At 37.8% G+C, this 14,034-nt stretch overlaps 1 protein-coding gene across 17 annotated transcripts in view; it reads left to right on the top strand.

The window, feature by feature from the left end:
- ABCB7 (ATP binding cassette subfamily B member 7) overlaps window positions 1-14,034 on the top strand; it is a 181,533-nt gene that overhangs the window by 33,978 nt on the left and 133,521 nt on the right. For 6 of the 17 annotated variants that reach the window (XM_063634684.1, XM_063634687.1, XM_055266968.2 and 3 more), the window contains exon 2: window positions 12,640-12,720. The exons of 6 other annotated variants lie outside the window; for them this stretch is intronic. In XM_063634684.1, the coding sequence (XP_063490754.1) occupies window positions 12,640-12,720 (81 nt within the window). The remainder of the gene's footprint in view (window positions 1-12,639; window positions 12,721-14,034) is intronic. 5 more of the 17 variants (XM_063634686.1, XM_063634688.1, XM_055266970.2 and 2 more) reach the window with 1 other exon arrangement.

The following is a 14,034-nucleotide window of genomic DNA, read 5'->3' as shown; positions in this document are numbered from 1 at the left end:
ACAGTCAACAAAACTATAAAGCAGCCCATGGAATGGGAGAAAATATTTGCAAATCACATATCTGATAAGGGGTTAATATCCAAAATACAGAGGGAACTCACACAACTTACACACACACACACACACACACACACCCCAATTTTAAAATGGGCAAAGAACTTGAATAGACACTTTTCAAAGAAGACATACAAATTGTCAATAGGTATGAAAAGGTGGTCAACATCACTGATGACCAGGGAAATGCAAATCAAAATCACAATGAAATATCACTTCATAACTGTTAGGATAGCTATTGCCAAAAAGATAAGAGATAACAAGTGTTGGTGAGGACGTGGTGAAAAGGAAACCCTTGTACACTGTTGGTGGGACTCTACATTGAGAAAACCATTTTGGAAAAGTGTAGAGATTCTTCAAAATATTAAAAATAGAAATATTACATGATCCAGAAATTCCTCTTCTATTTATAGGCACAAGGGAAATGAAATCAGCATATCAAAGAGATATCTGCATGCTCATGTTCATTGCAGCATTACTCACAACAGCCAAGATATGGAAACAACTGAAGTGTCTGGATGGATGAATGGATAAAGAAATATATGTATATGTATAATGGAATATTATTTGGCCTTAAGAAAGAAGGAACTCCTGCTATTTGTGACAACATGATTGAACCTGGAGGATATTATGCTGAGTGAAATGAGCCAGACATAGAAGGACAAATACCACATTATCTCACTCTTGTGGAATCTAGAAAACTTGAATACATAGAGAGTAGAACAGTAGATACCAGGGAGTAGGGAGTTGGGGGAAATGAGGAGATGCTGGCCAAAAGTTACAAAGTTGCAGTTATATGGAATGAATAAATCTAGAGAGCTAATGTACAGCATGATGACTATAGTTAATAATACTGTATTGTATCCTGGAAATTTGCCAAGATAGTAGATTTCAGGTGCTCTCACAATACACAAAAAAGTAACTGTGCAGAGATAGATATATTAATTTGCATGATTGCAGTCATCATTTTACTATGTGTACATATATGAAAACATGTTGTACACCTTAATATATACAATAAAAAATACAGTCATGCATCACTTAGCAACAGGGATACGTTTCGGGAAGTGCATCATTTAGGCGATTTTGTTACTGTGCGAACATCATAGAGTGTACTTACACAGACTTAGATGGTGTAGCCTATTACACACCAATAGTATGCATAGTAATGCCTATTGCTCCTAGGTTACAAACCTGTACAGAATTTGACTGTATTGAATACTGTAGGCAGCTAAAACACATTACTAAATATTTGTGTATCTAAACATAGAAAACATACAATAAAAGTATGGTATTATAATCTTATGGGACCATTGTCATATATGTATGTGGTCCATTGCTGACAGAAACGTAATTTTATGGCACATGACTGTAAATAGAAAGTATGTCGTGGTAAGTACTATTAGCAGGAATAATGCAGGGTACTGGGGATAGAGTATGTGAGATAATTGCTATTTTTATATGTTATACTTTTATGTAATCTTAAAGCTAGCTTTACCTTTGTTAATAAGTATACTTCTAAAAGATAAAAAAATTTTACTATCTGGCCCTTTACCGAGAAGTTTAACAACCTCTGTTGTAGAGTAATCTAATTTTATAGTGACAGAGATCAGCCTGATGATTTTATGGCCTGTTGAATGAAGACTCAGGTGAAATAAGCTGTCCAGAATCCTTATGCTGTGCTGCCATTTGTTCATTCATTCAATAAGCATTTATTGAATACCTAACACAGTAAAGAAAATCCTTTATCCCTCGACTTTCAGCTGAGAGCTGTAATTACAGAATCTTGGAGACAGCCTACCGTTTCCTTTCCCTTTGCTCCTCCCTTTCCCTCTCCCTTCTCCTGTCCTCCTTCCCCTACCCTCTAGTTTCTAGTCAGTTGGGAAGAAAACCAAGTTTTAAGTCAGACTTACACGTTCAAAGTAGGTTAAATGTAGTTTTAAGTCACAGCAGTTTCTCTTCAAAAATGTATTGGGAACTTAATTTGAAATATTTTAAATTTCAATCACAGATGATTAATGATCAGATGATAACAATATTCACACATGACTGTTTGATACTGTTAAGCATTACCTGTGTCATGGATATGTAGTTGTAAACTGCTTAATTTCTGAAGCTTCGGGAATCCAGAGTATATAATTGACTCCAAAATCCCTGATGGGTTGACAAGTTATACATTGTTTTTAGTCTTTTTATTTTCAGGTAATTCTTCCAGTATCATTAACACTGAGTATAACTTGAATTATTAAAATTAACTTTCATTTAAAAAAGGATACAATCATTAGAAATTACTAAATATATTTATCAATAGGATTATTTTTTGATAAAGATTGAATTTTTACCATAAAGAAAGAATGCAATTGTAATGTGAATAGGTTTCAGTTTTATTAGCCTCTTAGTCTTGGCCTCATTTACGTGGAAGCAGTTCTGTCTGCTAGATTGATGGTTTTAGTGTTGATATTTTATAATTATTTATTGAATGTTTACACAGTCAAAGCATTATGTCCATGCAACTGTCTATTGAGGATTAATATGTTTAACGATTAGTGGATGAATAGTGGTGATCTAATGAGAGCATACATTTTTATTCTTGGAGGTCACAGATTCCTTAACTTTTAGATTCTTCCAGAATTTCTTTCTTTTTTTTTTTTTTTTAGGTGAAATAAACATGACCCTACAGTGTAAACATTTTAACTTACCTGCCATGTAAAATGGACTGGCAGATTGTCATTTTTGGTATACTGCATTTTTTTGGTATCTGTGTACATTAGTTATGTCTGTTATCTTCAGTAATATATGGTTTATTGTTGTGTATGTCTTTGGATAGATGGTGTTATAAATAAATTCAAATGCTAGATTTGTTGAAGAAATAAATTATCGACTTAGCTAAGTTTTTAAAAATTCAATTAATAACAGCTCCCTTTTCATTTCATTCCATAAAAATCATGGAATTTCAGAGTTGGAATGGACCTTAGAGGGTATCTAATCCAACCCTCTAATTTTCAAATCAAGTTTCACAGAATTAATTTTGTTTTCTTCTGTTGCCTACCTCAGTGTATAAGTGGAAGATATTTTGCTATAAACCCTTCCCTTGAGGTTTTAAAAGTAGATTCTCTAATTTACAAATAAATTGTGTTTCAGAAATGGTTGTAAGTCTGTTGTTTAGAACTCAGAGCATTTTTCTGTAGGAAGGATATTATGAATAACAGTAGGGTTTCAGGACTAGCCCCCAAAAGGTGTGATCTCATTATGTGATGGGGATTTTTACCTTTGCAGTGAAAGATGTTTTAAATAATCGGTGCTGCTTATCTCTGGGGAACAGGAAGGAGATGACATTATAGAGGAATATGTGGAGGACTCTCTTTTTACCATTACATCTTAGGCTGGGTAGTGAGTACATATGTGTTTATTATATTGTTTTTTGATCCTTTTATATACCTGAAATATTTAATAATTTTAACAATGCTTTTTTAGTACCAGAAGTTCAGTTTGAATGTGAATATTAAAAAATTGTTTACCTTGATCTAGGACATTGCTGGACCCTTGGGAAAAAATAAAGATAAATTTAAACAAATATTTACCTTGAATACCCATGCTTAAGGGAAAAACATGATTTGATTAGAGATGGATAAACAGGTAGCTGGAAATTCTGAAGGGGTTTCATGGGTACTTTTAAGGGCTTAAATTTGATGTAAGTTGTCTTTATTTTGCACAATATGATTTCAGAATATATGATTTTGCTGTTAATTTAAGGGTATTACCAAGATTTATCTTTTAGCTAGCAGCCATATATGGGCATGGTTTTGAGAGTGAAGAAAGAAAATAGTCATTTACTTGAGATAACTAGGCAAGTTGTGAAAGGCAAAGAAGGTTAAATTGCATTTGCATGTGCAAACATGGGCAAGATCTTGCTTTGATGTGCAGTTACTTGAACTAGGGGCTGGTGAAAAACATGAAAATGGGGGAGTAAATCTTGTTAGAACTTCCGAATATGGAGAAAGGCAGTGAGGACAATGTAGTGGAGTTAAGTCCTGGAAGGACATCATTGACAGTGCATGTCTTGGTTACCGTGTTGAAGAGATTTGAGAATCCGTGGTATGGGGTGAAAGATTGGGTTCAGCAAGACAGTATGCAAATAGCCATTGGTATTTTTGAAATGGTCATAGCTAATATAAGGTGTATAGAAATGACTTTTATATTTATAAACATATATAAGCAGAGGCCAGGCATGGTGGCTCACACCTGTAATCCCAGCACTTTGGGAGGCCAAGGCAGGCAGATCACGAGGTCAGGAGATCGAGACCATCCTGGCTAACACGGTGAAACCCCGTCTCTACTAAAAATACAAAAAAATTAGCCGGGCATGGTGGCATGTGCCTGTAGTCCCAGCTACTCAGGACTCTGAGGCAGGAGAATTGCTTGAACCCAGGAGGCAGAGGTTGCTGTGAGCTGAGATCGTGCCACTGCACTCCAGCCTGGGAGACAGAGTGAGACTCTGTCTCAAAAAAACAAAACAAAACAAAACAAAAACATATATAAGCAGAAATCAGCTACTGTTTATTGCATTTTAAAAAACAATTGAGCCGATTTTATCAATAATTTGGTTACTTTTTTGTGTATAGAGATTGGTTTTGGGTTGATTTGGTTTTTGGTATTTTGCAGTATACAACGTTGATTTTTTTTTTTTTTGGAGGTTGACACATTATTCCAGCTGTACAACCCACTTATGGCTTAGGGAAAGCTTAAGTATTACTTATCCTTTTGTTACTGGAAAGGGGTCCTGATCCAGACCCCAAGTGAGGGTTCTTGGATCTCACGCAAGAAAGAATTTGGGGTGAGTCCTTAGAGAAAAGGGAAAGCAAGTTTATTAAGAAAGTAAAGGATTTTTTGTCCTTGCGATAGTTTGCTGAGAATGATGGTTTCCAGCTTCATCCATGTCCCTACAAAGGACATGAACTCATCATTTTTATTATGCTGAGCACATGTACCCTAAAACTTAAAGTATAAAAAAAGAAAGAAAGTAAAGGAATAAAAGAATGGCTATTCCATAGGCGGGGCAGCAGCATGAGCTGCTGCTCACCCATTTTTATGGTTATTTCTTTATTATATGCTAAACAAGAGATGGATTATTCACACCTCCCCTTTTTAGACCATACAGGGTAACTTCCTGATGTTGCCATGGCATTTGTAAACTGTCATGGCGCTGGTGGGTGTGTAGCAGTGAGGGTGACCAGAGGTTACGCTTGTCGCCATGTTGGTTTTGGTGGATTTTAGCTGGCTTCTTTACTGCAACCTGTTTTATCATCTATGTCTTTATGACCCGTATCTTGTGCTGACCTCTTATCTCATCCTGTGACTTAGAATACCTTAACTGTCTGGGAATTTAGCCCAGCAGGTCTCTGCCTTATTTTACCAAGCCGTTACTCAAGATGGAGTTGCTCTGGTTCAAATGCCTCTGACATTTCCCCCCTCCCTTTTATAAGAGAACCCTTAATCCTAAGGATTGCAGAAGGATGAAGATCCATCTGATGCAATTTCTTCAGGCTGAATAGGGATGATGATCTTCCTGCCTGTGAGGGTCTCTTGTATTCAGGGTAGAGAGGAGCTCAGTCAGAAAGCATCAGTATGTTGAGGGCCATTCATTACTCTTGAGTTCTGACAAAAGACAATATCTGGAAGATTAATAAGTGTTTAATTTAAGATTGAGTAAACTTATTCTGCATTCCTGCACAAAGAGTACAACAACAATATATTCCACAACAGTAAAGCAAAATAAGCAAAATTATCCCAAGTAAACTAAATTAGAAGGCTTTCAATGAACTGTGCAACTCTTGGAACCAAGCTGATGTGGGGTTGCTAGCTGATTCCAGTGTGTCCAGAATAGAATACTGATCTTGATTTTTGTATTACCCGTCCCTCTTGTTTCTTCTGAGCAGCACCCAGAGATCACTGGTTGGCTCACAGGAACAAGCAGTCAGTCTAAATTGCAGAAAACACTCTAAAACAACTGTTGAGGCTAGAATATAACAAGTGTACCATCGTTCTTGAAACATAATTTTTTCTCTCTCCAGTCTCCGATTTTTACTAAAGATAAATCATGGTAAGACTGATTTGCTTTATTATGCTTGGCCTGATTTTTTTTACATAGACTTTTTTTTTTTTTGAGACAGAGTCTTGCTCTGTCGCCTAGGCTGCAGTGCAGTGGCATGATCTTGGCTCATTGCAACCTCTGCCTCCTGGGTTCAAGTGATTCTCCTGCCTCAGCCACCAGAGTAGCTGGGATTACAGGCACATGCCACCATACCTGGCTAATTTTTGTATTTTTATTAGAGACGGAGTTTCGCCGTGTTGGCCAGTCTGGTCTCAAACTCCTGACCTCAAGTGATCCGCCCACCTCAGCCTCTCAAAGTGCTGGGATTACAGGTGTGAGCCACCATGCCCAGCCTACATAGGCTTTTTAAATTGGCTTTGATGGAACTCTGCTTCATAAAGAATCTTAGAGAAGACTTTTTTAAAGCTGAACCCAGTCATGGGTTTGTACCCTCAAATGCCTATCAGTTGATTAAATTCCTTTTCTCTTGAGGTCCCAAGATAATTTGGGGCTCCTGGGCCTGTCAGAAAGCGACATTCTTTACTTACCATAGGTTAGGAACCCTGCACAGGAACTGTGTAGAAAAGGTATGAGGCCAGTTTTCCCAGGGGGCTTTTATTGACTCTGTAAGTCAAGTTAGATTTCTTAAAGGAAAGCACGCCATTCCAGTCAAAGCCTTGGTAAAATAACCAGTTTCTCCAATTGTGTCCTGTTGCAAAATAAAACAGTTTATTTATTTATTTATTTATTTTTGAGATGGAGTCTCACTCTGTCGCCCAGGCTGGACTGCAGTGGCGTGATCTCGGCAACCTCCACGTCCCAGGTTCAAGTGATTCTCCTGCCTCAGCCTCCCAAGTAGCTCGGATTACAGGCACCCAGCACCACACCTGGCTAATTATTGTATTTTTAGTAGAGACAGGGTTTCACCATTAGCCAGGCTGGTCTCGAACTCCTGACCTCAAGTGATCCGCCTGCCTTGGCCCCCCAAAGTGCTGGGATTACAGGCGTGAGCCACCATGCCCAGCCAAGAAAACAGTTTCTTATTGCACTTATTCAAATTACTATATTTCCATAAATTAAGAGTACTCACAAGTAGTTTCCAAATTTTGGAAAAATCAGGTAGAGAGAAACATATATGCTCCAAATTTTGTTTACAGGAGTATATTTTGCTCAATTGCTACAAGCTATAAATAGCTTGAAAGTTTTCTGGACTCTGAAAAATAAAACAAGGGATCAGCAACATTTTAAGCAAAGTAAAAAAGATTGCTTCAGGCTTGTATTAGTTCAATACATTCAGTCAACTCCTATTCTGTTTGATATTCGTAAACATTTTAGCTTTCCATGAGAGTCCTAAAAGTTTTTTTCTCTATTCTAATTTCATAATCTCCAAAGTTATCAGACACCTGCATTTAAGAACACCTGTCAAAGTCCTATAGCTGACTATAAACCACCTTTTTAAGAGGATCAGAACAAGACAACAATTGTCTGTGGATATTAAAAAGTCTTAGGACAGCCACTATTCAAGGAAATTTTGGTTACTTCTGTGGCGTACAATTGTACATGATAATTATAACTATTAATAACATACACGAAGTTACATCAGGATTATAGGAGTTTTACATAATTTTGGAGCAGATATCAGTAGCATATTTATATAAATACAGCCCAAAGAAAGTCAAATACTATTTCATATTTGACAATGCTTCCTGTATGATTTTTATACTAAATGAGCCAAATTTCACCATTGCATTTGTGCATTATTGATGTCAAACCCAATTCCTAACAAAACCTTATAGACATATCTACCCAATTTTAATGTTTGACCATAAGGTAAGATTCTCATAAACCTTTTATAACCCTTTACAAAAATTTTTGTTAAACAGTAGATAAATACTCTAAGAAAAACCTGTTGTACTTTTATTCCAGCGTTCAATTTACGGAAAAACCGTATAATACCCCCTTTAACTTTAGCCAGTATGTCACACATACAATTTTTTTTACAGGACTAATTTTTCACAAACCTTCCACAACTTGCTCAGACTTTCAGCTTTATCGTAACTTAAAACAATCCTTTAACCCTTTAATCTAGGCAGAAAAATCCTTATTTCCACGCCTTCTTGTAATCTTTTACCAAAAACTCATTTCACTTTCTTTGCACACCTTGCATGTAACTGTTTCTATTTCCCAAAGATTACTTAAGTCATGTGAACTAAAAGTCATTACACTTTTTACTTTTCTGATAAAATGTTTGATCTAAACTCTTGTTATTATTAAACCAATTAATCAAAGCTCTTTTAGATATAAGCATCATACACACAACAAATATAAATACACAGACAGAAGATCCTGTAGCTGTAAGGTTCTTCATTCGCCAGTTTTTAAGTTTCTCTTTAAAGCCTGAAGTTTCTAGGGCCTAATAAGCAGGCACAGCTGGAAGGCAAAACAGATCTCCAGAAATTAAGGGTCCCATTTTTATAGCAGATCCTGGATCCCAAAAAGAGGGAATCAGCTCATCCCCATGGGAGTGTTATCTCTCAGTGGGGGATGGGGACATCTTGATACTTCCTAGGTGGCTAAGAGCATGCTTCTCTGATCCAAACCTGCAGAGCTATTTCCCCATAACTGCCATTAGCTGTCCCCAAAAGTATATTTCCTATTTAGTTATTACACACCAAAGTTCTCTCATAATGCAAATTAATTTCTGTCACAACCCCCAAAAGTAAAAAATATCAGATAATGGAATGCAAAATAGAACAGAGCTTTAGATTTTGAGAGGAATCCATCTACTTTTTATTCCTGAAGTTTCATGAGGAAAACAGAGGTTTATTCCAAAACGGGATCTGTGGCACTTCTTCTTTTTTCCTAAGGAGTCCCAGGCTGTTAGGACTTGAATATCTGCTTTTAATTAAGCTGACTTTTAATCATAGTGCTCTTTAAAAAGAAAAGGCCTTTTAAATTTCTTATTAGCAGACTTTAGCCGGCTGATATTTCTGGCTTTTAAACTTTACCAAAAGTAACTCCACAGGTGCTCAGAGAAAGGAAAAATTCAAGAAAGGCACACAGTTAACAAACCAGAAAGTGGTCATTCCCAAAGCCAGGAATTGAATCCTGCACCCAGGCTGCCATTGTGATGGCAGAGACCAAAAGAAAGCACTGCCACGTGGTTACAAGGTCAAGCTCCCAAGGACGTGACTGACCAGTTTGCTGGGCTGTCTTGAACAATAGGCTTATGGGATCCTAAGCCCATGTTCTATCTTAAGGTACTCCTCTTTATGACAGAATGATACAGAAAGACAAATTCATAGCACAAAGTATAACAGATTCACTACAGCTTAAGACTAGCTTCACAAATCCTTTTTCCAATTAATCAGAATTTTACAGAGGAGCGAAACAGTGATTTTTACCATTCATTCAACCAGTTCGCACAGAGAGAGAAAGGAAAGGAAAGGGAGAAAAGTGTTGCCTCCATTGGGAGGGGAAGGCAAAGAGCTCAGGGAGGCCGGAGAAAGACCCACCCATTGCAGCGACACTGAAGACTTCAGGTGGCCACTTGCCAGTAGCAAAGGGATTTTTTCCAGCAGTCTCATCAGCTCTCAAGTTTCCCCTTTTGGGGAGGAAAAAAGTCCCCATATCCCATGGTCCTGTACATGCCTAATCCTGTCATCCATAGCCATCAGCAAAAAGTGCAAGACAGATTAATCCAAAGAGAGTAGCAGTTAACATCCCATAGTGCCAAACCTGTTCTCAGCTGAGAGAGACTTTACTGAGAGGGGCCTCTAACCCCCTAAATCTTAGGAAGGACCCTAACCTTCCTAAGTTGGGCCTCGAACCTCAAGCGTCCTTGCTTTTTATTGAGAGGAGCCTTTAACCCTGTCTTAGGAGACACTCTAACACTCCTAAGCTGGGCCTCTAACCAATCCCATTCTTTACCTGCGTATATGCACCCGACCTACCCAAAGTCAGCCAGTTGGTGTGTGCAGGTGATTTTCCTTTGGGTCAGGGGTCTCTTTAGTATAGTCCCTTCGGTGGTCTCCAGAAAGATACTACTGGACCTCACCACTTACCCAAAGTTAGCCTTTAGGTCGAGGGTTTCCTCAGTATTGTCTCTTCTGTGGTTGCCAGAAAGATGTTACTGGAAAGGGGTCCTGATCCAGATCCCAAGAGAGGGTTCTTGGATCTCATGCAAGAAAGAATTCAGGGCAAGTCCTTAGAGAAAAGGGAAAGCAAGTTTATTAAGAAAGTAAAGGAATAAAAGAATGGCTACTCTGTAGGCAGAGCAGACTTTTATGGTTATTTCTTGATTATGTGCTAAGCAAGCACATAATCAAGGTGGATTATTCTTGCCTCCCCTTTTTAGACCATATAGGGTAACTTCCTGATGTCTCCATGGTATTTGTAAACTATCATGGTGCTGGTGGGAGTGTACTAGTGAGGATGACCCAAGATTACTCTTGTCGCTATCTTGGTTTTGGTGGGTTTTAGCCAGCTTCTTTATTATACAACCTGTTTTACCAGCCAGGTCTTTATGACCTGTATTTTGTGCCGACCTCCTAGCTCATCCTGTGACTTAGAATGCCTTAACCACCTGGAAATGTAGCCCAGCACATCTCAGCCTTATTTTACTAAGCCCCTACTCAAGATGGAGTTACTCTGGTTCAAATGCCTCTGATACTTTGGGAGACACTTGACCTGAGAAGCAAATTTTTTCCTCACTAAATTGTTGGTAGATTTCAAAAAGGTGTGTGTCCATTTTGCAGATGTCCATGTGGTATTTCACATGGAGAGATTCTTTATTCTGCCTTCTTTCAGCTCCACTTTTGAAATGTTACCAAGGATAAAGTGGCCTCAAGGAAACTTTGATTGGAGTTGCAAACTAAAGAGTATCTGAGACAGGTCTCAATTTACTGGTTTATTTTGCTAAGGTTAAGGACCATGGCACATGACACAACCTCAGGAGGTCCTGAGAACATGTGTCCAAATCGGTTTGGTTATAGCTTGTGTTTATACAATGGGGGCGGGGGGCAGAGGGTGGTGCAACTTCCAGGTCATAGGTTGAAAGAGTTAAGCCCTGCCTGAAGAGGCAGCATAAAGAATTCAGCATAAAGAAATGCTTGAGTTTGAACAGGGGCTTGTGGAATCCAAGGTTCTTCTCATGTAGATGAAGCTTTCAGGTCACAAGCTTCAGAGATAAAAGATGGTGAATGTCTCTTATCAGACCTTAAAAGGTGTCAGACTTTCCAGAAAAGACTTAGTAAGGGAAGGAGATTCTCTATAGAATGCAAATTTCCCCCACAGGAGACAGATTTGTAGGGCCATTTCAGAATATGTCAAAGAAATATATTTTGGGATAAAATACTTTGATTTCCTTCAGGGCCTGTTAATCTGTCATATGATACTATAGCAGTCAGGTCGGAATTTGGCATGTCATTGCCACAAATTCTGCTTTGTCAGTCTTAAGATTGCTGTTTTAATGTTAATGCTGGTCAGTTGTTTCTGAACTCCAAAGGGAAGAGGGTATATTGAGGCATGTCTAATTCTGCCCCCGCCCCCCCCCCCCGCCCACACACACACAAACAAACAGCATCATGGCCTGAACTAGACTTCCAGGTTTCTTTGGGGTCCCCTTGGCCAGGAGGGGGGCCATTCAGTTGGTTGGGGGACTTAGTAGCATTTTACTTTTGGCTTACAGAGTCCATCATCTGGTTACATAGAATTGTTTGTCAAAACTGATCTTGTGACCAGTATATAAATTTAGCATTCCGATTAAGACTAAAGAAGGCACAGAAACAAGATGTGGAGCATAATAAAATGCAGTAAAGAGAGAACAAAAGAGGAGTATTTGAAAAGAGCATAAAAGCCATTTAAGAAAGAAATTGGGTTGAAGACTTTAGGGGATTTAAGAAGCAAAGACCAAAAAAGAAAAAAGAAAAGAAACAGAAACCAGAAAGAAAGGGGATGAAAAGAAAGTACAATTTGACATTTATAATAAGTAATACAATTTACTTCATACCTGGACCACAAATTTTATTTTTGTCTTTTTGTTATTTTATTTATTTTTTTTTGAGACAGAGTCTCGCTCTGTTGCCAGGCTGGAGTGCAGTGGCGCGATCTCGGCTCACTGCAACCTCCACCTCCTGGGTTGAAGCGATTCTCCTGCTTCAACCTCCTGAGTAGCTGGGACTACAGGCGCACACCACCACACCCAGCTAATTTTTATATTTTTGGTAGAGACGGGGTTTCACCATGTTGGCCGGGATGGTCTCGATCTCCAGACCTCGTGATCCGCCCGCCTTGGCCTCCCAAAGTGCCGGGATTATAGGCGTGAGCCACCAGGCCCGGCCTATTTTTTGCCTTTTTAGGCATACGTTAAAAGCATAATCATCTCTCCAATATGGCTATGGTTTTAATTTTCTGTATATTTATGAACAAAGGAAATAATCTTTGAATATTAAGTGTCCACTCTGAAACTTCCCCCTACATTTTTTCCTTGTCAGCAGATCCCAGAGTCATTAAAAAGTATCACATGGCAGAGATTTGGAAATGGCAATTCAGGACAGTTCTTAGATGCTGCAAAGGTAAGATTGAGCAAACACGTCTACATATAGCTAGGAAAAACCTGTAAGCCCTTGGAGCATTTCCCAATTTATACTACATATTTTACATCTCCCTTTTTGTGTTTTCCTAAATGCCGACAAGATGAATAAGAAGGTATTTTCTGCTTCTGGAAATGCAGAGAGAAGTCTTGATGTTTTCTACCCCTGGAAAAATCTATCTGAATCTCTTGAATCAGTGCCAACTAAAGTAATATTTTCAGAAAGCTTTTATAAATGTAATAGCAACTTGTTGACACTTAAATTTATCCTGTTAATTTATATCTGATATGTGAAATGCTTTATGTTTTTTAATGTTACCAATGTTCAGATAGTAGAAATACCAAGGGATTCTAAGCTTATTAGAGCCCATGAGGTAGGTAGTGCTGAGTTTACATGTTGATGAGGTTATTTTTCATTGCTAATATAAGTGAAAGACATCTTTAAAAATTCTCAGTGCTTTAAAATGAGACCCATAAATCTCCGTTAATCTAGAAAAGACTAGAAAATTAGAAGACAGTCTAAATTCTGGGTATTTTGTTTATTTTTTCTTTCTGATTAATAATTATTTGCCATTAAGATACAAGGCATTGTTCTAATTTATGCAGAGGCTGTAGAAATGAATTATATCTTCCATTATTAAAGTGTTAAGGGGAAAATGTGCTTAGTCTTCTTATTGTCTATGACACCACTAAGTTTATTTCTATTTTAGTCTTTTGTTTTGTTGAAGACCTCACTATCTTGTGTGATATTCACCAGACCCCTTGATAAAACTTGTTGTTCAATCTTTTAGAGGAAAAATGGCACAAAGAGACATTGTCAGACCAAGAATTACCTTTTGATGTTTTCCTTTTACGAAGTGCTTTGAGATTATTGATCCAAAAATCAATATCCTGTTTATGGCAATCACTTTTTCTATCTCAACTGGTGAGAGCAAGAAGGCACTTTTTGCTTTTTGTAATTCCATTTTCATAGCTTGGCCCAGAGCTGATATTGTTATGCTATGTATGATATTGATACACATTTGTGTTTGTAAAGAACTGTGCCCTTGTTCATTAATTATTGATTATTATAGCTACTGAAAAATCATCTAATCCAACAAGTATTGAAACTTACCTTGCCCCCGTGTGTAAGATACTGTGGTATGTTCCATGGGAGATACAAAGATAAAAGACACTGTCTCTGATCTTCAGAAATTTATCATGTAATAAGAAAGGCAAAACAGTGTATGCAAATGACTACAATATAGGCATAAGACAGACTATGCGATATTAAAAAATACCTTGTTTCTAAATGTAT

The sequence above is a fragment of the Symphalangus syndactylus genome, chromosome X (assembly GCF_028878055.3).
Source record: "Symphalangus syndactylus isolate Jambi chromosome X, NHGRI_mSymSyn1-v2.1_pri, whole genome shotgun sequence".
In the NCBI taxonomy this organism is placed as follows: domain Eukaryota; kingdom Metazoa; phylum Chordata; class Mammalia; order Primates; family Hylobatidae; genus Symphalangus; species Symphalangus syndactylus.
Note: the sequence above shows the minus strand (reverse complement) of the source record. Positions and strands in the feature narration are given on the sequence as shown.